This window comes from Macaca fascicularis, chromosome 6, assembly GCF_037993035.2.
Source record: "Macaca fascicularis isolate 582-1 chromosome 6, T2T-MFA8v1.1".
Taxonomy (NCBI): Eukaryota; Metazoa; Chordata; class Mammalia; order Primates; family Cercopithecidae; genus Macaca; species Macaca fascicularis.
Window position 1 is genome coordinate 15,231,175 of NC_088380.1, and position 22,178 is coordinate 15,253,352.

General features: G+C 45.5%; 1 protein-coding gene across 2 annotated transcripts in view; it reads left to right on the top strand.

The window, feature by feature from the left end:
* The first annotated feature begins 2,931 nt into the window (after window positions 1-2,931).
* The window catches only part of OTULINL (OTU deubiquitinase with linear linkage specificity like), a 31,200-nt gene continuing 11,953 nt past the window's right edge, over window positions 2,932-22,178 (top strand). For both annotated transcript variants that reach the window (XM_005556602.5, XM_045393551.3), the window contains exon 1: window positions 2,932-3,049. In XM_005556602.5, coding sequence (XP_005556659.2) covers window positions 2,986-3,049 — 64 coding nt within the window. In that variant the 5' untranslated portion in view covers window positions 2,932-2,985. The remainder of the gene's footprint in view (window positions 3,050-22,178) is intronic.

Sequence of the window (22,178 nt, forward strand, 5' to 3'; positions counted from 1 at the left end):
CACAGCAGGCACACAAGTAGCACAAAGAGCCCTGAAGCTCCCAGCAGGCCCTGGCAGGGGCTTCTGTCTATCCCCATACTGGGACCTTCAGGCTGCCACTAAACTGTACTTTAAAAAGTGGTTAAAATGGGCTGGGCGTGGTGGCACATGCCTGTAATCCCAGCACTCTGGGAGGCTGAGGTGGGCAGATTGCTTGAGGTCAGGAGCTCGAGACCAGCCTGGCCAACATGGTGAAACCCTGCCTCTACTAAAAATACAAAAATTAGCCGGGCATGGTGGCAGACGCCTATAATCCCGGCTGCTCGGGAGGCTGAGACAGGAGAACCGCTTGAACCTGAGTGGAGGTTGCGGTGAGCCAAGATAGCGCCACTGTACTGTAACCTGGGCGACAGAGTGAGACTCTGTCTCAAAAACAGAAAAAGAAAATACATTTTGCAACATGAACCTTGAAAGGCTCTGAATGTTCACATTCCATTTTCAGAGTTCAAATGGTCAAGAAAACCTCATAAAAACAACAACAACAAAAAACTCCAATTAAATATTTGCTGGGAACTACTGGCCAGTTTTTCTTTCTTTCTTCTGATTTGAGTCATATCACAACCCTCATGCAACTAGCTGGAGTAACCACTGTCCCTGGCCTAACTCACTCTGAGTTTTCCAGAGTCATAATCAGGTGGCTTTTGGGCACAACGCTAGGCACTGCCTGTTTTTGGTAGTTCTAAGGTGGATGTTTTGGCGAGCGTGATGATTTGCGTCCACATTTCAGCTGAGACCGTTGCTGCAGAGGTCTTTGTTCAGCATGATTTCCAGCTGGCCTCACACCACACTCTCAATTTACCCATTCATAAATATTTAAGCTCTGAGCCAGGTTCTAGGGATTCTAGATCAGAGTTCCTGCTCTCAAAGAGCTCATGATCTAGGTATTTTTAAAAAATCAATAACTTCATAATTGTGCAGACATGTAATAAATCACTCATGGTTAGACCAGAAAGCCAATTAGAAATCTCCATGTATATACATCTTTATATTTATGTGATGCTCATGTGCCAAGCATTATTGTGAGAGTTTTGCACATATTTAGTAATGTAACTCCCATAAGAATCCCACGGGGTAGATACTCGTAGGTGCTCCATTTTACAGATAAGGAAACAGGCACAAAAAGGTTAACTAACTTATGTAAGACCATATGGCTTGTATGAAGGGACACCAGGCAGTCTGGCTCCAAGGTTTGGTCATTAAGTACCACACTAAGAGGCCTCTCATTCAGCTTTTGGAGTAACAACCAACATTACAGGGTACCAAAATCCTAAATGTGAATTAATTGACAGGATTTTAGGCCAAGTACCAACAGCTGTGTTCATAAATATTATCTTGTGGGAGGAGGGAGGGGAACTGGCTAATTTGTTTTGTGGTTAAAGGACTAAGTAAATTTTGTTTTATTATACCACAAGAAATTAGCCCTGGTATTTTTAGTTTCTAGAATAGACAATTTGTACTTGTCACTGCTCATACACTTGTTTAGGTAACTTAGGCACAACAATTTTAAGTCATTTATTTTGTATGAGTAACGTGGCTCTATACACGCAATTGGTGGTTTATGGTTGTAGAAAACTACCCCTCAATGTTAAAAATCTGATTTGGATAAAAGGGATTATTTTCTAAACATGCAGCAGAGTTTGGGAACATTTTTATTATCTTCTGTGAATCATGCATTGGAGAATGGTTGGGCGGTTGAGGGTTCAGACTTAGGTTCAAACTATGCACTAGTACTTCCTGAACCTCAGTTTCCTGGTCTGTAAATTGGAGATAATAACAGTGCCTACCTCATGGGCAAGTGAGGATTAAATGAAGCAATGCATGTAAAACCCATATATTAAAGCATGTGGCCGGATGCCAGCTGTCAGTAAATGCTTGGCATTAAGTTAACTGTTGTTGCCGGGTAAAGAATCTCACTGTAGTGGCCAAAGACCTGTGTTCTGAGACTAGGGAAAGGGAGGAAAGCGATCCAATTACTTGTCGACATTGCCCTCAGGCTACTGAAGCCACACAAAATTCCAGGCTGTTTCTCACATCTTTCTTTAGTTACGGAACTTCTTTCAAAAGATGGCAAAACATTTCCCATGCAGTCGGTTGTCTCTGCAACTGTGTATCTTGGAGAAAGAGGAAGTGTTCACCAGGATTTTCATTTTCTTCCTTTTTCTTCTAGAAAAAAAAAAGGGGCCATCTGACCGGGGGAGTCGGGGGAGAACTTTGTGAGCGCCTTTTCATTGTTGGGCTGTCTATTCTACTGTTAACTACTCCCATATTTTTTCCTTTGGATAAATCATTCTATAAGAGGGCAGTTTTGTCAATAATGCACATATTCGCGCCCCCAAAGTAAACTGTGAGTTCTAAGTAAGCGTAACCCTGTTCTGCTGACCCAGGGAGAAGAAAGATTAGAAAATCTCCCCAGTCCGGTAAACAGGCCCTAGGCCGACAGCTCCATCTGGACTCCAGGCTTGCCCACCCCGGCCGTGACTGAGCAGGATAGCGCAGTAACCTTCTCGCGGGGGAAACCGCACCGACTCCTCGCCCTCATCAGCCGGCCCTCCGGGATTGTGCTTCCCACTCAACAGGCCTTCGATGTAAAGTGCCAGGGAGGCCGCCGGAACCGCCCAAGTGGAATTCCCAGCCTCGGGAACGCGCCTGGACCCCAGGAGTAGCTTCCCGCCCCGCGACCTAGCCCCAAACGCCTCCGCACATCTCTGGCCCGCGACCCCGACGGCGTGCGGAGGACCCGCCCCTCTAGGCTCAGCTCCTCCCCTCCCCGGCCTCTGATTGGCTGTTCGACGCGTCAGTCGGTGCCAATCCCCGCCCTGCGACTCCGCCGCCCTCCCCAGCCCGCCGCAGGGAAGCGAGCCTGGGCGCCGGCAGGCGGCCGTCGCGTCTGACAGACCACTGCAGACCTCGGGCAGAGGCCCAACGCCTGTCCGCGGCGCGGCCAGCATGGCGGCGCCAAGGAGCCCCACGCGGGCAAGGGAGCGGGAGCGGTCTCACGCCCCCGCCGCAGGTGAGCCTGGGGCCGGGCCGGGCAGGGCCGGGCAGGGCAGGGCCGGGCGGGGGGCGCGGGCAGGGACCGTCAGGGCGGGCGGGGTTGCGGGCAGCCTGGGACGCGCCCTCCTCTGTGGCCGCCGGTGCCGCTCAGCGGGGGCTAGGAGTCCTGGAGCCGGAGCGCGCCCTTGAGCCGGGCGGGAGTGGGGCGGGGCTGCACCACCACTCGGGGGTCGAGCCGGTGTCGGGGACCGGGTTGTATTTGAATAAGGGAGGCCAGGCAGCTTAGGTCGCTTGTCCGGGCGGGAAACGCAGGTTCCTGAAGGAAAGCCGGTCTTTGGGGTCGGGGTTCCCTCAGAGCCGCGAGGGAAGCCTAGGCAGCGGCGGAGGTCGCGCCCTGCGCCTGGGAGCGGGCCCGGGGTGAGTGGACCAGCGGGGCCCCGTATCCTCTCGGGGAGCTCGACTCGCTGACGGAGGGAGTTACGTTTCGCGCCCTGCTGGCAGAGGATGTGGCGCACACCTTCGCGGCACTCGAGACTTGCTAACAACACGGAATACTCTGGCTGAAAAAAAAACTCACCCAGACGGGACCGGGCGCGGTGGCACACGCCTGTAATCCCAGCACTTTGGGAGGCCGAGGCGGGCGGATCACGAGGTCAGGAGTTCGAGACCAGCCTGGCCAGCATAGTGAAACCCTGTCTCTACTAAAAATACAAAAAATTAGCCGGGTGTGGTGGCAGGCGCCTGTAGTCCCAGCTACTCGGGAGGCTGCGGAGGCCGAGGCCGGAGAATTGCTTGAACCCGGCGGGCGGAGGTTGCAGTGAGCCGAGATTGCACCACTGCACTCCCAGCCTGGGCGGCAGAGTGAGACTCCGTCTAAAAAAAAAAAAGAAATCACCCAACAAGGGCAGCAGCGCAGCCTGGGAGTTCAGGCACTGGGTCTTGAAGTCTTCTCCTGCTTCCTCGGTAGCAGGGTCCTCTCCCCCTCTGAAGTCCACATACGATGTCTTCCTAACCAGCCCCAAGAAAGCAGCATAGCTGCTTCTTGGTTTTGAAGGAACACATGCCCGTGTCTATATTTGTCTGGAGCCCACTAGTGAATTTTGCGAGGATGCCGGTTCCCAAACACAGAGTTTGGGCTGCAGGAACTGCACTGATTGTGGCAAATTGGCAGTTGCGGGGATTGCTTATGAATTGCTGTTCTTGGTCCCAGCATGAGCTTTTAATTCACACAGCAAACTGTTGGGTGCAGTGGAAACAGCACCTTTCTGGGAGTCAGAGGACATCATTCTGATGTGTCATCCATAAAATGAAGGCCTCCGGTTAGCTGATCCAGGCAACCTTTCCCAGTGGAGAACTCTGTCCTACCTCCCACTCTCAAAAGTTTGGAGAGTGAACTCATTTTTAAAAACCTTTCTGCACCTTGGGTTATTATAAAATTAGCCACATATTTCCTATGGGTGTATTCGTTTGAACCTTTTATTATGTTATTTTCTTTTCTCCTCCCTGCTGTAGTTTGGCAGAGAAACAAAAATTGGAAATGGAGGCAGGAGCACAGCTGGAAAGGCTGGTTTGGGAGGCAGAAAGGTGCCTACTCCGGGCTTAACATCATCACCCGGAATTTTTCCTTTCTCTGCACCAAGCTCAATGCATGCCAGTGCTGCGAGCCCGGGTAGGCATTCTTTCCTCTGCTCCAGTCGTGGGATCTGCAGTTGGTGTGCAGCAGAGGAAGAATGTGATTCAAGGATCAGATTATGGAAAACTTTTTTCTCCAAAACATAACTTCTGACGACTTACAAGCATAGCTTCCCTTCTTTGCCAGTGGTATTTGGCAAAACAAAAATAAAACCAGTTTTAAAATCAGTTGTCAAAGCTAGTATAGGGACAACTTTTTTAGCTTTTGAACAGCAAGTAACACTTCACAATAAAACCAGACAACAGAAGAAAACCCACAGAAGAGGTTTTTTTGTTTGTTTAATTTTTACTATTTCTTCTTTAAAGTGTTAGGGTATGTTAGGATATTGAGAATCGTGGACTAAGCATCTCTGCATAATATTATCCAGAAGACTGTGTGAATCAGAATGTTAGATGCATGGAAGAAGCATTGGAAGTTCACTTAGTGCAGTGCCCGGAGAAGACGCTGTCATCTATTAGGAAGGCAGGGCGAGATGGTCATAGAGTGGAATAAGCTCACAGTCACCAGCACACCTTAGGCAGACCACTGTGTTTGCAGGGAGAATGTGTGCACCCCACACTCTTCCTTGCTCTTCTGACATGTGGCCAGACTCGGACCATTAACTGCCTTGATTGGCTCAGCTCTGCTGTGGTTCTCTCCACCACTGTCCATCTGTTCAGTGGTAGCATTCACATTTCAGCCATGATTTCAGGAACCACAGGACTCATTGGAGGTTCTTAGGGGCTGGTGTTGGGGGAATAGGAATGCCCGGTTTGGAACAGTGGACCCACTCCAGCTGTACTTGGAGTTGCTCTGCTTTTTTGTTTCTGTATACTTTTATGTTTGTTTTGTTGTTTTTTGCTGTTCTAGGTAAGGTTTTGTTTGGAGGAAAGAGTTTAACGCTAAATCAGACATTTAAAAATAATGGTAATGGCTAATGTTTTTTGGTGCTTCTTGTGTCTTAGTTCATTTATTACATGGAAAATGCTTAGAACTGGTTGGTTGTAGTTCCGAGTAAGCACTCAAATGTTAGCTGCTGCTACTGTTATTAATATTACCTTCTACTATGAAGTAGCTGTTATTTTTTAATCTTATTTTAAGAAACCAAGTCGCACACAAACTTGTACAAGGTTACTCACCTCCCACGTAGATGTGTCTGCTAAATGAAAGGTGTATTCCTCGATATCCTGGATTTTGTTAATCCAAAGCCATTCAAGTAGGCGCAACTGTATGTATGATGCAGATGTTTTTGAGCCACCATAAGCAGCCTTTGGCCTGTTCCCATGGGCAGCGGCAGATAATCACCAGGCAGGCAGGTGAATTTACCTGGTGGAACTTCTGTGTTCAAAAGGAGAGTAGGCAGGTGGACCTGTTAATGACCCAGTGATTGGTCAGGTGGCAAGAGGAACGATGAGAAGTGTGGGCGCAAGCATTCTCTCCACATGGATTGTCGAAAGTGTGCTGAGAATTGTGACCTTATTCTAGAACAAGTGCCTTTAAGGTCTTTACTCTCGAGGAGGAGAAGAAGGAGTAGAGGGGGCGCTGGTGGTAGACAGTGTGTGCCAAGGAAAAGAGGCCTGAGAGCTGCTGGTTACAACTAGCAGCTGCTAGTTGTAACTGTCAAGAGAAATATTTCCCGTCTCTAAAAAATAGTTTGAGGGCTGTGGGGGAAAAAAGCACTGCAGTTAAAGGCACCCACAACAGAATGCTTAAAACCAAGTGGTCCATAGTTGATTTTGTTGTTGTTGTTTTGCCACCCGTTTGCCCTATTATACTTCTACTCTTACATTTCTATGAGATGAATAAACATCAAATAGAATGTAACTTTTTTGGTACCAAGTATTTTATCTCAGTAGAAAGTCTTGATTGGGTATTATTAACTTGAAAATGACCTTTTCTCTGGCTCGGGTCTCAAGGTAGACGTAGCTTCATCTGGGAGGCCTTGGCTGGCTCCCTGGCCTGAAGTGGGTGCTCTCCTATGTGCCTGTAGCACCCAGTGCTTGTCCCTGTCACAAAAATAGTTGGCATTTGAATTTTCTTTAGGGTGCTAGATGTGGAGACACTGACCACAGATAGTGTTATATAATCTTTACATTCACGACTCTGTGACACTCACAATGGCTACAGAATTTGCTCAAGGCTTCCACTAGTAAGTGGTGGCCAGGGTAAGCCTTGGCATGGGACTCCACTCATAACAGATTCTTAACAATCTGTCTGCTTCTGTCACCTGAAACAGAGTTCTGGCTTCCACCTGAGAGCTCTCCATAGTTTCCAAGGTTACCTTATCATATTTAAGCCGTTCTGAATTAAGGTTGGGTTAACATTTGCATACTGTTTTTATTGTTTGAGACAACTCTCGCAGGTCTGGGTACAGGAGAAGAGAGATTATGAAAAAGTTTTTATTACTGGGCTAAATTTCCTAGTTTAGTGGTTCCCTGTACGTAGCTATTAAAGCCTCTACTTAATTTTTGGAGGAATTATTGGATTAGTATATTTGGTTAGTAAATCCTTTCATTCTCTCCTGTCCGTGTGAGTCCTCTGGTACACGTTCAGCTACTTGGTAAGACAATCTGTTTTCAAAATGAGGTTGCATACACATTTATCTGATTTGTAATTAATTTAATGGAAGAACATTTAAATGGTACTTCTAAATCAACAGAAAGCTTTTGTATATGTTCTCATTTTTCCAGTAACCTTTTATGCTAGTAATAGTCCATTTTTCTACTTTCCCATTTAATTGGAGCCAGAATAGACAGGTGACATCATGTTTAAGAGGATGTTAAAATGTTTATGTTCCTTTCTAGGAGACAAAAGCCTATTGCCTGTTAGTACTATTGCTGGGATTCCTAGATAATAAACAAAAATCCCAGAAACTGTAGCACATAAAATGCTATGCTTGATTAATCTCTAAATTAAGAATTTAATAGTAAATCTTTTGTTGTTGATTTAGCCATATTACTATGACATCGAGTCTGTGGAATTACTGGATAAATAGACACAAAGTTACCTAAAATACCTCAGCTCTTTCTCCTCTTGCCGTATTATTGGTTATTAATGAATATTTGGGTGCGTCTTCTAGCAGAGAGAGTGATAAATACCTCAGCTCTTTCTCCTCTTGCCATATTATTGGTTATTAATGAATATTAGGATTAGTCTTCTAGGAGAGCGAGTAATAATGTAGTTGGAAGTCATTCTCAAGAGAGTCTTCCCTCAAATCAGAAGTGAAAATACCATTAAACATCAAGTATTTACTGTTTAAAAAAAAAAAAAAAAGAATCATACCTCCCTCTCCTGTACCCACCACGGTGGAGATGAGCTCTCATCTCTTTCTAGGCTTGGGACAGCCTCGGTGGGTACAAACCAGTTCCCAAATGGCTCAGGAATGGAGGTGGGCAGTGGAGCTGATGATGATGGAAGCTCATCAGAGCGTGTACTTTGAACAATCTGTGTCTGTCCTCTAAGCCAGGGCATAGACCTCTGTAGCATTTAGTCTCCAAGTTTAAGAGAAATGAACTAAATTCCTTCTTGCCTGGTAATGAATCTGTCCCTAGGTCTTAGAATAACACCTGATACTTTGGGGCTGTATTTTTTGACCTGTAATGACAAGGCCTCATCTTGCTTGTGAACTCTCCAGAGTTAAAGAAAGACTGGGTGCTCTGTGTCTTCCAGATCCACCACTTGGACAGGCTGAAATGCTGCAGAGCAAGCAGAATGGCTGATAGGAAGGGGAAGTGGAAGAGATGGCAAGCCAGTGCCAGCATGGGCTGAATGTAACCAGTCACTGTCTAGATAGGAAGGGCTGATGGCACTCATGTCAGTGGATGAGATCAGCAATTTGTCATTTTACTTGGCATTTACAAAATGAACTTAGAGTTTGGCTTGTAACTAAGGTTAGGTTGGCTGCTCAGCTTGAAGTGGAAACATAGCCAATGAAAGTATTAACATACATGTTGGGTCCCACAGTTTTGTGCCTGAAGCAGTGCAAGTCTTGGGCATATTGATTCCTAGGAGATCTAAAGAAAAATCCCTTGAAACAAGAGAGAGCTTATTAGATCAGTTTTATCCATGGTATATCCCTCTATTTTTGTTTTTTAAGTATTAAATATTTGTTAGACTCAATTTTGGTTAGTTAGCTGACTGTCATGATAGAGGACTTGTAGAGTCTATGCTTGGTGATCTACCTCATACTGTCTTGTTCTTCACACTTTACTGTATCTTCTCCCATATGTAATTGATTCATTTGTTTGAATTTTGGAGCCTATTACATCTCCCTTTCCCTCCCAGTCTCCTTGATGTTCCTTTTTCCTCCCCTTCTAGCAGTCTTTTTGAAGCTGATTATCACCATAGAGACCCTTGTGGAAAAGACTCTTTATTAGAACTAACCTTGGGTCGACTGGTTTAATAGATCTGTAGAACTCAGCTTGAACTTCTAAGGGTTGGGGTATTTGCTGGCATTTATCAAGATCTTACGTATCTTCCATACACACTTAGGGCATCTTTTCTGTGGTGCAAGCTTTGAGTAATGTTTTGAGTTTAGTTGAATGTCAGTTATTTCACAACTATTTCTACTCCTGTGCCTTGTGCCCCAACGTGGCTATTCCTCTAATATAACTCTGAAACATATTAAAATAAGGAGGCCTTTGGAGAATGAAGGGAAATGGCAGTTAATGGCCTGGCTTCCTTATGTTTGCTCACAGGGGAGGAAGCTGAGGTCCAGATGGCTCAGCTGTCTAGGACCAGACCCTGAGTTCCTGAGTCCCTCAGTTCCCTCCTCATTTCGCTACCTTGAAACCATCCTACTAGATGACCACTTCACATTCTCACTTCCTGCTTTATATTTATGTGGTGTAATTAAGGGAAGAGAAAACACACTGGTGGTTCATTATTTCTGACATACATATTAAAAGTCAGAAGGGACCCCCAGGATAGAGGCTCTTAGTTAGCATAAATGTGGTTGGGTAACAGAACAGCCCCAAGTAGGTGAATACATTTATTTCACTCACGTCAAAGAGAGGTAGCTCCCCAGGGCTGGGATGATCTCCACGGTGTCAGGGCCCCAGGTTCCTTCCACTTTGTTTCTCCACTATGCCTGGCTTCAATGCCCACTGCCACTTTTGGGTACAAGATGGCTGCTGGAGCATCAGCCATCACATTTACATTCCAGCTAATAGGGAGGAAAAAGGGCAAGGAACACACCCCTCTTAACAAGCCCTTTTGAAAGTTGCACCTTCCACTTCTCCTTGGCCAGAAGTCACTCACACAGCTGTACCCAGCACCCAGGGATTATAGAATGAGCCTTTATCTGAGTAGCCATGTGCCTGCCCAAAGTCAGGGCTTGATCTTGATGGGAGGAGGAGAGAACAGACCCTGGGAGAAGCTGGCTGTCTCTCTCGTGGAGACACATGGACGGGATCCTGATTACATGGATTCATTTCATTCATTCAACAAATATCTATTAACTGTCTCCTGTGTACTTAGGCACTCAGAAAGCGGAGTGAAAACAGATTCAGTCCCAGTCCTTAAGGCATTTACTGTCTACACAGGGAGACAGACACTAATCAAACACAAACACAATTGTGTAAACTGTGGCAAGTGCTGTGAAAAGGGCACTGTGTGCTGTGAGAGAGGAAAACAGGAATTTGCTCAAGCCTGGGGGTTGGAAACAGAGAAGTGATGTTTGAGCTGAGAGCTGGAGAATGAGTGGAATGAGCTAGGACATGGTTAGAAGGAAGAATGTTTCAGACAGAGTGAAGAGTACAGGCAAAGCAAGGCAGGGAGGCAGGCGCGAGCTCTAGGAGGAAGTGAAGGCATTCCTTATATTGGAGCAAGAGGAAGAGGTGAGAGAAGAGGGAGGGGTCAGAGTCAGACCATAACGGGGACTGGGTGTGGGTGACCAGCCGTCCCAGCTTGCTTGGACTGAGAGATGTGCCAGTATGTGGAGCTTTCAGTGCTAAAACTGGGAGAGTCCCAGGCAAACCAGGAGGAGTTGGCCACCTTCCCTGGAGGCCAGGGCAACGGTCAGGTTCCTTTCTTCATTATTTTCAGAGAAGTTGGTCGAGCATGGTGGCTCATGCCTGTAATCCCAGCACTTTGGGAGGCCGAGGTAGGTGGATCACTTGAAGTCAGGAGTTCGAGACCAGCCTGGCCAACGTGGTGAAACCCCATTTCTACTGAAAATACAAAAATTAGCCAGGTGTGGTGGCAGGTGCCTGTAATCTCAACTATTGGGAGGCTGAGGCAGGAGAATCGCTTGAACCTTGGAGGCAGAGGTTGCGGATCGTGCCACTGTATTCCAGCCTGGGCGACAGAGTGAGACTCCATCTGAAAAAAAGTTTTTTTTCAGAAAAGTTCCTTTTTAGATAGATGTAGCTTCCAGTCATAGAAAAACAGCCACTGTGACTAGTAAAAGTAACCGCTTACTTTGGCCAAAGGGAAAGGGGCACAAAACAGACGCAACACTTATTTTTAGTTGAATTACTTGACCAGTAGGATTTTTCTTTGTCTGGCCTTATTTCTCCTAATGGTAACTTTGGAAATTAATTGGCATCTGATGATGTATTTGAGATAGCAGAAGCAGCTAAGGGTAGAGGGTGCCCTTACTCCATAGCAGGATTTCTCAACACTGGCAACGTTGGAATGGCTGGGGAGCTTAAAAAACATACCTGGCCCTCAGCCTAATAAATCTGAAAATCCACAGGAGCCAGGGCCAGGGTCCTGGGGGTCTTGATGGAATGCAGATACTGCTTCCATGGGGTTTGAGAATCTGTAGTTCTAAGAAGTCCCCAGTGGTATTGATGTTGCTGTCCTGTGGACTTTGAGTAGCAGTGTTCTATAAAGTTTGATGAGCCACTGGTCTCCCTTTAGGAGAGCAGATCTACAGGCCCACATCAACATATATGAGTCCATGATAGGAGCAGGGGTAAAAGACTTAGGGCGGCGAGGTGGCCAAGGAGGCTTCGGCCGTGTGGTCCCATCAGCAAGATCACACTGAACCCAGGGGGGCAAATCTTGACTTCTCAGTTGGTCCCAGGGGATGGGTGAGAGGTTATGGGGTGAGTTGTGGCTTTGTAAGCCACTGACTGTCACTAGTATTCTTGGTTACAGAAGAACCAGCTCCTGAGGTCTCTAGCTAGGATGCGACCATAGGTACTGACCATTTTTTACCTTTCTGACAATTGGTTAGGGCTCTTTGCAGCTGATATCAGTGGCTAGCAGGATGTAGGTCTTTCCTACAAATAAGAGAAGCCATGGAAAGAGTTTTACATTGTAAAAGTTTTGCATTGTAAAGAGTTTTGCATAGGAGATGATACATCCATCGAATGTTTAAAAAACAAACCCACACTGGCTCTGGAGTAGAAAACAGAACTGGGGAAGGGAGACCCAATTGGAAGGATTAGTAACTATTAGGGATGGTGCCCAAATGATTCTGAGTAATGGAAAAGTCACCACCAGGGCAAAAGTGAAGAGTGACTTATCTCAAAGTATATCTTTAGTCAACGTGTTCATTAATGATTTATATTAGGATGTGGAAGTCTGATATTAAAGGCCTGAAAGTTGAACCAGACCACGTGCCACCGAAGCCCTGGCAGGTCAAAGCAGTGAGCCAAATCAGTAAATGAAATCTGGCAGATATAAATGTCAGGTCCTGCCTGGGTCTAAAGATCCCAGAACTGGCCCACATGATCTGGATAACCCTTTGTTTCCCTTCCCATGTTCTGAACTGACAGGTAGACACAGATGTCAGAGATTGAGAACATATTTTTCTAAGTCAGCTCAGTGACATAAAATCCACGTGTCCTAGTTGTGTGGCCACTTGGGCTTGCTAGCAGTGCCCAAGCTGAACTCCCTCCTGAAGTTCTAGGCCTCCCTCCCAAGGAGAGTGCAGGCCCAAGGACTCCTTCTGCACGGGCAGGTCTGTGGGGGCGAAAGGGGCTGAGCTGAGCATGCCATTTAAAAAAAAATCTGCCACTCAGATCAATCTCTCACCTTCAGGAAGGAGTAAAGGCGGTAGGAGGGGAGCCAGAACCCCACCTCCAGGAAGGCCTCTCTACCGGGAAACTTGAGGAGAGTGAGTGAAACCCCTGGTCCCTCTCTTCCCTTCAGAGATGGGGAGACACACCCCAGCACAGGTCCAAAGCGCTTTAGGCTGACAGCAGGTTGCATGTGAGTCAGTGGCTTTTGGGTTGTTTGTAGCTGTGCAGTACAATCATGGGCTGCATTGCTGTGAATGTATCATCTAAAACAGGGTTCAGCAAGCCACAGCCCATGAGTCATATCTGGCCTACTGTTTATTTTTACATGGCCTATGACCTCAGAGTGGTTTTCACATTTTTAAATGGTAAAAATGAAAATAATATGACTTCCTGACATGTGAAAATTAGATGGAATACAAATTTCAATGTCCATATATAAAGTTTTATTGGATCGGAGCCCTGTGTGTATTGTCTGTGGCTGCTTTCCCTGTGTAAGGGCAGAGCGGAGTAGTTGAGACAGATCAACTCATCATGGCTGATAAGACCTAAAATATGTACTCTCTGACCCTTTTCAGAGACTTACCCTTGATGTAGAATGAAGAAGGTGGTCACCTTGTTGAATTCTGTCCTGGGGATCACACCCAGGACATTGTCTTTGACAGGGGGTCTCACATTAAGTGTGGAATGAGTTTAGAGGAGACTGACCAGGACATTGAAGAGACTCCCCAAAGATACCATGTAGGGATTGGTTGAGAAAACAGGAGCTGTCTAAACTAGAAGAGAGAAAGATGCAGAGTAGAAATGATGGAAATGATAGAACTTCAAAGAGAATTACTCAGGGGAAGGCAGTAATGTACAGTGGTTAGTTCAGAGGGCACAACTCTACATCAGAACGTGGGGGTTCAAGTTCAGACTTCTACTTGTTTTCTCTGGGCTTCAGTTTCTTCACCTCAAAAAATGAAGCATTCCTGTGACAGCTCATCAGATTACCAGATCCACAGTGAATTAAGATTCAGCATTTGCCTTAGAGGTGTTTGCAGGCTAGTGGGAAACAGTCGTGAATACACTGAGTTGGCCTGCAGTGTGGACATATTGCTGAGGGAGCACTCTGGGAAGCCTAAAAGAACAAGTAGAATTCTGCCTTCAGCCCAAAGCATTCTGCAGTCCCATGAAAGATGTAAAAGGTCGTCATATGCAAGAGGAATCAGACTTGTTCTTCATAACCCCAAGCGATAGATCAGGGTGGTTACAGATCTGAACACCTCAGTCTCTTGCTTAAAACTCTCACAGCCTTCCCTTGCTCTTCAGTTAACATCAGCCTCTTGAACGGGACCTTCAGGCTTCTCCAGCATCCCCTCACTTTCCTTGCCTTGCAAGTTCCTGTCCAACCTTGGATCTCAGCTCAGCCTCGTGTCCTAGGGAAGCATTCTCCAACCTGGTTTAGGTCAGATTCCCTTGTTACAGTGCTTGTGGAGCTGCGTTCCTTTCCTCTGGAGTGTTGCCTCAGTGGTGCTCTGTTCCCACTAGGAGTCCGTCTGTCAGTCCCTGCCAGGAGGATCCAGTCTGTTGCATTTATAATTGTAGCATCAGCTCTTGGCACTGTGCCTGGCCTGCGGGAGGAGCTTAATCTATGTTCGTAGAATAATGCTCACAGTTGATCAATAAAGAGAGAAACATTCTAAAAAAGGAAAAAAGGAAATGGAGCCCACAGGGTGGAGCGAGTTCCCAGCTGAGAGGTATGTAAGCAGAGGATGACAGATGGTGGGAGATGGTAGCCAAATGGTTTATATTCAGATAGTGCTTTTTTGTTTAATTTTGTTCTAACCCTGTGCTATCACTTTTCAGCCATTGGGGTACCTTCTTGGGGTCATCAAGGCTAAGTGATTAGTCCTGTAGCTAGAAAATGACAGAATGAAGACAAGAGTCCTTTGCTCATTTTTGCCAAATGAGCTGTCTCTCCCAGGCTGGGGAGGCCTGTGTGGTTGGATAAAGCAGTGGCAGTGCTGGAGTTCTGTGACTCCACGGGGAAGGAATTACAACTTCCTCTTCAGTAGTAGCCTATCCCATCTATAGCTTTTGTGGTTTTATAGTTGGGTGGATTTTTAAAATGAGATGATTAGAAAATGAAACTTACCTGTAAAATGATGGGTTGCATTCAACACCTCTAGAAGATGTGCGCAGTTAAAAAGAAAAATGACTCTGAGCTATGTTATTATTTAAAAAACACACACACACGATCCTCTCAGTGTTTGGCCAGGAGCAGCTTCCTGTCGTATTTATTGATACTTTCAGTTTAGAGGGAGCCTTGGGGGCAGTGTGCCCCATCCTGGGGGGATGGTGCTGACAGCATAAGTGGGTTGCATGACAGCCTACAGTTGAATGTCTTAGTGGTCATGACTTTCAAGATAAAATCCTCCCACTTGGTGGTTCTCTTTCTCAGTGATATTGATCTTGTAGTTGTTGGCTATTGTATTCTACTAAGTGGAAGACTGTCATTTCTTACTGAGCAGAATTAATGCCTGAAATACAAAAGTTCAGAAGGTCCTTTGAGTTTAGTATTTCAAGAATTTATTAAGAGGGTGTTTTTTTCTTAATATTTCCCCCATAACTGGTATAAAAACAACCAACTAATCTATGATTTTGCAAGAACCAAGACAGTTTAAACTCACTCTTTCACACTGCTGTGCTAACTTCTAGAAATCTCTTGAATCTCCATGTGCTCCAAATTATTTAGAAAGCTTGATGGCCTAACAGGATTTGTTCTGTGTGTTTTTCCATCTGTTTGTGTAGTGCTTAATTTATTTGTTTAGACTAATGTACAATATTTTGCTTTATTCTTAAGCTGAGTTTCTCAGAATTAGACAATCAGTTCCCACACTGAAGGCTCCCAGCCTTTCCCTGCAGTCACACTGAGGCCTAAGGATAAACTAAAAGCCTCTGAGAGAGGTGACCTCCTGGGGAATGGAGGTGCTCACCCGACCAGCTGACAGGAGGACACTGTGTCCCCAGGCCAGGGGCTCTCTGTGGGCAGGGAGTGTGTCTTGCCTTTCACTGCCTCGCTGCCTGGCATCCAGCCCAGGGGGTTAAGAAGTGTGAGGAATTGGTGAGGGGTCTGGGGAAGAGAGGGGGCAGGCCTTCCCAGCCCGTCCCTGTCTGCCTGTTCCATTGGCTTTAGTTTATTCTTCTGTGCAGCACTTCCTGCCCTTGATTACAAATGACCCAAAAGCCATACTCACCTTTTCAAAGGGAGCAGGGTTCCATGGCACAGCTCAGAAAAGTGTGAAGTTTCCCCTGCACCTCAGAAGTGTCTGTGTCCTCTGCGTGCTCACCCACCCCCATCTTCCTACCTCTCTTGCCACAGAGAGGGTCCTTTCTCACCCCTCCCTTGAGTTCCTTCCTATTCCATCAGCCTCTCTTTACCACTCTCTCTTCCATCGTCTGCTAACTAACCATAATAGGACATTGAAGCAGATGGAAATACCTGTTGTGTTTATTAAATGTAGTACTTCTACCTTAAGTTATTTTAGCCAGGTGATTTCACTGTATGTATATTTCTTTACTTCCTCTGCTACCTCAGACATCTAAATTCAATTGCCTTTATGTCCTCCTAGCTCAGAGTTGATGTCCCCGCTCCCTGGCCTGCTCAGTAGCCCTTGAAAGACCACCTCTGCTTCAGGAGAAAGTCAGTGGGCTTGATGCAGGTGACAGAGTCTGTGTGTAGAGAGAAAGCGTGGAGGTACTGATATTGTATATACCATGAATAAGATCAGGAGAGGAAGTAGACGAGGTTGAGGACTATGCAGCTGGCCCATGAGGAAGTAGAGATAGTACAGATTCTGGAAGTTTGAGGCAAACCAGACGCTGCTGAGTTTCCATGAGATAGAGAGACTGTGATGTCCAGGACAGTAGGAGCCTCAGGCTCCTGGGGTAGAACTGCTGTTTGCACGATCACTCGGTTTCCGGCTTTTCAGTGTCTTTTAGTTTTGTTTTCAGGGTTTTGAGGTGTGTGTGTGTGTGTATTTGGTTTCCTGTTTTAATGTTTGAATAACTTCAGCTTTGGTATATTGTAGAGAATGGGAAAAAAAAAAAAAACCCTAAGTAGAATTTTACCACCAAAAACGGTGCTTTGTGTGTGTGTGTGTGTGTGTGTGTGTGTGTGTGTGTGTGTGTGTGGTTTTGACCAATAGTCTCATCTGCCACATATAGTCTGAGTAATTACAGATCAGATTTTAGTTTCTGATATTCGCGTTGTTGATTTCAGGAGGTCCTGGGGTAATTCCTCTAGGACATGTTCACTGCTGAAGCATTCTGCTTGTGTGGGTCGGGGTCCCAGCATGCATTAATGCTGATGACTAGGGAGATGTATGAGACATTAATGCTGATGGCTAGGGAGACGTAATACACTTTGCAATGTAACAGATATGCATTGTGCTGTATATATGGTCTCATTTCAGCCATCGCCCAAGTGGTTCAGTTCAAAAACATTGAAAAGAAATTTCATGTTTTTGTGTCTCTTCAAAGGCATTAAAGAGGATCAAATCCATAATTTCTGGCAACACTGCCCTTTTCCACTTCCCCTTGCAACTTCCTTGTGGACTTGTGAAACTTCACTGTGGACCTGAGGCTCCTACTGTCCTAGAAGTCCCCTTGTGGACTTTCTGGAGATTCTTTTTGCCAAAACTTTCTCCCTCCCAACACACTCCTTTTTGTTCTTTTTTTTCAAATGTAGAATGACTGAATTCGTGGAGGTGAAACTTTTTCTGCCTTCCTGTTTCTCTGAGTCCCAATCACCAAGCCTTCCACAGGCATCCCTCTCCGGGGCAGAGGCGAGAAAGCTGGGCCACGGACTGCAGAATTCTCTTTGGCAGGCTGGTGGAAGGGGGACCCCTGTGAGCCTTCTCATGTCCACAGTTTTATCTCAGTTGTATTTGGGGAAATGAGATTTGATGCTGGAGGTCATCAGAACTGTCATTATGACACTATTTTGCAAGATGTCTCATTACGGTGTTTTCCTCTGTATCATTTTTTAGTTGTAATTCAGTTATTAGCCTAGGAAGGAGAAATTTTTAAAAATTTTCATTTTCGAGAGTCTTAATTTACTTGCTATAGCAATATTAATTTGAAGATTTCCTCGGATCCCTAATTCAGAGGCAGGACAGCCAAGTGGTAAAGGAGGCAACTTCTGGCATCATGTCTTTGTTCATTTTCTGTTGTTGTAACAGAATACCACAGACTGGGTGATTTCTAAGGAAACAAGTTTATTTCCTGCAGTTCTGCAGACTGGGGAGTCCAAGAGCTTGGCAGGCACCAGATTTGGTGAGGGCCTTCTTCCTGCATTGTAATACGGTGGAGGGCTGCATTGTAATATGATGAGAGGATATTAGCACGCAGGTCAGCCACCAGTTCTGTCATGGGGGCCCCATGCTGATGGCCTTATCTAATCCTAATTACTTCCCAAAGGCCCCACCTCCAATCATCATATGAATTTTGTGATTAAGTTTCCAACACATAAAACCAACATGTGGGACTCATTGAAGACACATTCATACCATAGCATATCACATTGCTCTTGTTTTTGAATTCTGGCTCTTCTACTTACTGGCTGAGTCCCATTGGGCAATTATTTACTCTTTTCCCCCTCAAAGTTTTCTCTGCAAAATTAGGGTTACTAGAGTAATAACAATAAAAACAAGAATCCGTGTTTATTGGGTACTTATGATGTGTGTCAGGTACTGTGCAAAGTGCTTTCCCAACATTTCCTTTCAGTCTCACAGCGGCCCTGAGAGCTGGATCCTGCTGTGCCTCCTGTGTTGTGATGCGGTGATGATAGTAAGAGTGACTATGCACTGAGCACTCACTGTACACCAGGCTCTGCTATGTGCTGTCTTCATTCCTAGATTCAGAACTGAGGCTTAGGGAGGGGAAATCACTTGCCCTGTGCAGGGCCAGCATGGGGACCATGTTATTAGACTCTAGAGCCTTCTTACTGCCTGCTCCTTGGCATGGTCACAGGAGTAAATGAATGAATTCCTGTAAAACACTTAACATAGGGGCTGGCACATAATAAAAGCTTAAATTGTAGCTATTGTAGCTGTTGGTGAAGTCCTACTCTTTCCTAGTAAAACACTGTATTTCTTATCCTTTGATGCAGAAGCCCCACTTCTAATGTTATCAGTGAACAGCTCGTATGGATCCTATACATGTCTCTATGGCCATGGCCTGCTTCCATGTGACTTACAAGTCTTGCAGAGTACCCTCCCATCCACCTCCAGATGGTTCTCTGGTACCCACACCAGCACCTCCATGAATAGGCTCCGTGGCCCTTCTTGGCTGGAGTTACTTGACAAAACAATTGGACACATTGGGTAGAGGGAGACCAGGAGTGCAGGTGTGTGTTCTAGGTTTTTTTTTCTGACAGGTTGATCATATCACAATCTCTTGGATTGTAGGTGGGATTGAGATTTGAGGATAAGGGCATGTGCTAGGAAGAGTATGTGTGAGTGGGGAGAGTCTTGGTCTGTAGCGGGTCCTCATGGAGGGCTGGCAGCTGCAGGAGAGGCCCTGTGCTCAGGAGAGATGGCCCAGCTTCAGGATCTCACCTCAGATTCCGCAGGGGCTGGTTGGTAACTGCCAAGTAGTAGGTTCCTGGGTTGTAACTGCAGCAGGTTAGATGGAGCCTGTGACAGATGAGAGCATGTGTCCCTGGAGCGGGCAGCAGCCATCCCCACTTCAGTGACTGCAAGCCCTTCACGTCCACCCACAAGTGAGCACCACCCTGTGGAAAATAGGCAGATGCTTTCAGAAGGCCTTCAGAGAAGAAGAGATGTGAACAGCCATTATGTTCAGGAGAACTTTCCTTATAAATGGAGGCTAAAGTGAGAAATCACACCAGTACTGGGGTTTAGGAAAATACGTGCTCTCATATATGTGATGAGAGTCTGTGGCAGTATGTATCAAAATTGAAAATGTGCACACCCTGTGACCTGGAATTTTATTTTCTTGAAATTATCCTTTTAAAAAAGCTACCACAAGGACTGTTAGAAAAGCATATTTGCCGCAGCATTGTTTGTAAAAGTGAGAAATGGGGAATGATCCAAGTGTTTTATCAATAAGGCAGTGTTAGGCTGAGGCGGAAGGATGGCTTGAATCTAAGAGTTTGAGGTTGCAGTGAGCTGTGATCATGCCACTGTTCTCCATGCTCCATCCTGGGCAACAGCACAAGACCCTGTCTCAAAAAAAAGCAATGCTTATATGTAGGACAGTTTATACTGAAATATTATTCATCATTAAAAAGAATAATGTGGATTTATGTGTACTGATATGAAAAGATGTCCACCTTTAATTTTTTTTTTTTTTTTTTTTTTTTGAGACGGAGTCTCGCTCTGTCGCCCAGGCTGGAGTGCAGTGGTGCTATCTCGGCTCACTGCAAGCTCCGCCTCCCGGGTTTACGCCATTCTCCTGCCTCAGCCTCCCGAGTAGCTGGGACTATAGGCGCCCGCCACCTCGCCCGGCTAATTTTTTTTTGTATTTTTAGTAGAGACGGGGTTTCATTGTGTTAGCCAGGATGGTCTCGATCTCCTGACCTCGTGATCCGCCCGTCTCGGCCTCCCAAAGTGCTGGGATTACAGGCTTGAGCCACCGCGCCCGGCCGATGTCCACCTTTTATAATGAGAAAAAAACTAAAATCATGTTATAGTCCATTTTTCTAAAAAACGTTTGTACCTACAATAAAAGAAAGTATGTATCACGTGGGTAAAATTCTAGTTCTTCCATGAATTTAAAGCTTCGCTAAAAATATTTGCATGTGTCAGAATTTTTAAAGTTGAAAAATCAAGCTGAATTAATAAAAATCTAAATTATAGATGTAAAGGCAATATAGCATTACATTTTTAAGCTTTCACAAAAAGTTTTACTAAATGTCTAGGTGGGAATAAATATATAATGATTTGAATAGCTAATTAACTGTTCGGAAAAGATAAGCACTTGTTTTTGAAAATATCCTTTTAAGTAATTGTAAATGTATCTTTAAAATTTGCTAGTGTTGGCCGGGTGTGGTGGCTCATGCCTGTAATTCCAGTACTTTGGAAGGCTGAGGCAGGTGGATCACGAGGTCAGGAGATTGAGACCATCCTGGCTAACAGTGAAACCCTGTCTCTACTGAAAATACAAAAAAAATTAGCCGGGTGTGGTGGCGGGCGCCTGTAGTCCCAGCTACTCGGGAGGCTGAGGCAGGAGAATGGCATGAACCTGGGAGGCGGAGCTTGCAGTGAGCTGAGATCGCGCCACTACACTCCAGCCTGGGCAACAGAGCAAGACTCCATCTCTGCTAGTGTTGGCCGGGCGCGGTTGGTCACGCCTGTAATCCCAACACTTTGGGAGGCTGAGGTGGGCGGATCGCCTGCAGTCAGGAGCTGGAGACCAGCCTGACCAACATGGAGAAACTCTGTCTCTACTAAAAATACAAAATTAGCTGGGCATGGTGGCATATGCCTGTAATCCCAGCTACCCAGGAGGCTGACAGGAGAGTCACTTGAACCCGGGAGGCAGAGGTTATGGTGAGCTGAGATCGCACCACTGCACTCTAGCCTGGGCAAGAAGAGTGAAACTACATTTCAAAAAAAAAAAAAAAAAAAAAATTTGCTATGCTAGTGTTTTTTTCTTTATTTGCTGGCAGATTATTTCTTTATAAGTGTAAATATCACATCAAATATACAGATGATAAAATATGCCAAAATTTTAGATTCTACATTGATGAGTCTTTTAATATAGTTAAGCACTGGAATTTTACTAAATTATGTACTGTGGAGGAAATTATTTTGCAGTGAACCCCAGAGGTTTGGTCATTATTCAAAGTCCTCTTTCTCATTTGTACTTCAGCATTTTATGTGCTCAAACATAGTATAATTAGGAATCTACTGAACATAGCAAAATATTACAGGTGCACTGTTTGAACTCTCTAGGCCTGTTTTCTCTCTTGTCAAATCAGGAATGACGGTGTGTATCTTATGCAGCATCACAAAGGGATCTCATGACTCCTTTTAAGTGGTCTACTTTCTGGAAATGATATCTATGTGCCTGCTGTCTGAGTTACTTGCTCTGTGCTGCTTAAGTAATGCCATATGTTATGGCCTGTAATGGTTCAAACATATAAACGGGCAGAAGTGGATATTGGAGGCTGATAGGGTTTGGCTCTGTTTCTCCCCAAATCTCATCTTGAATTATAGTTCCTATAATCCCTAAGTGTCATGGGAGGGACCCAGTGGGAGGTAATTGAATCATGGGAGTGGTTACCCTCATGCTGTTCTCATGATAGTGAGTTCTCACGAGATCTGATGGGTTTTGTAAGGGGCTTTCCCCGCTTTTTGCTTGGCACTTCTTCCTGCTGCCATGTGAAGAAGGATGTGTTTGCTTCCCCTTCCACCATGATTGTAAGTTTCCTGAGACCTCCTCAGCCATGCTGAACTGTGAGTCAATTAAACTTCTTTCCTTTATAAATTACC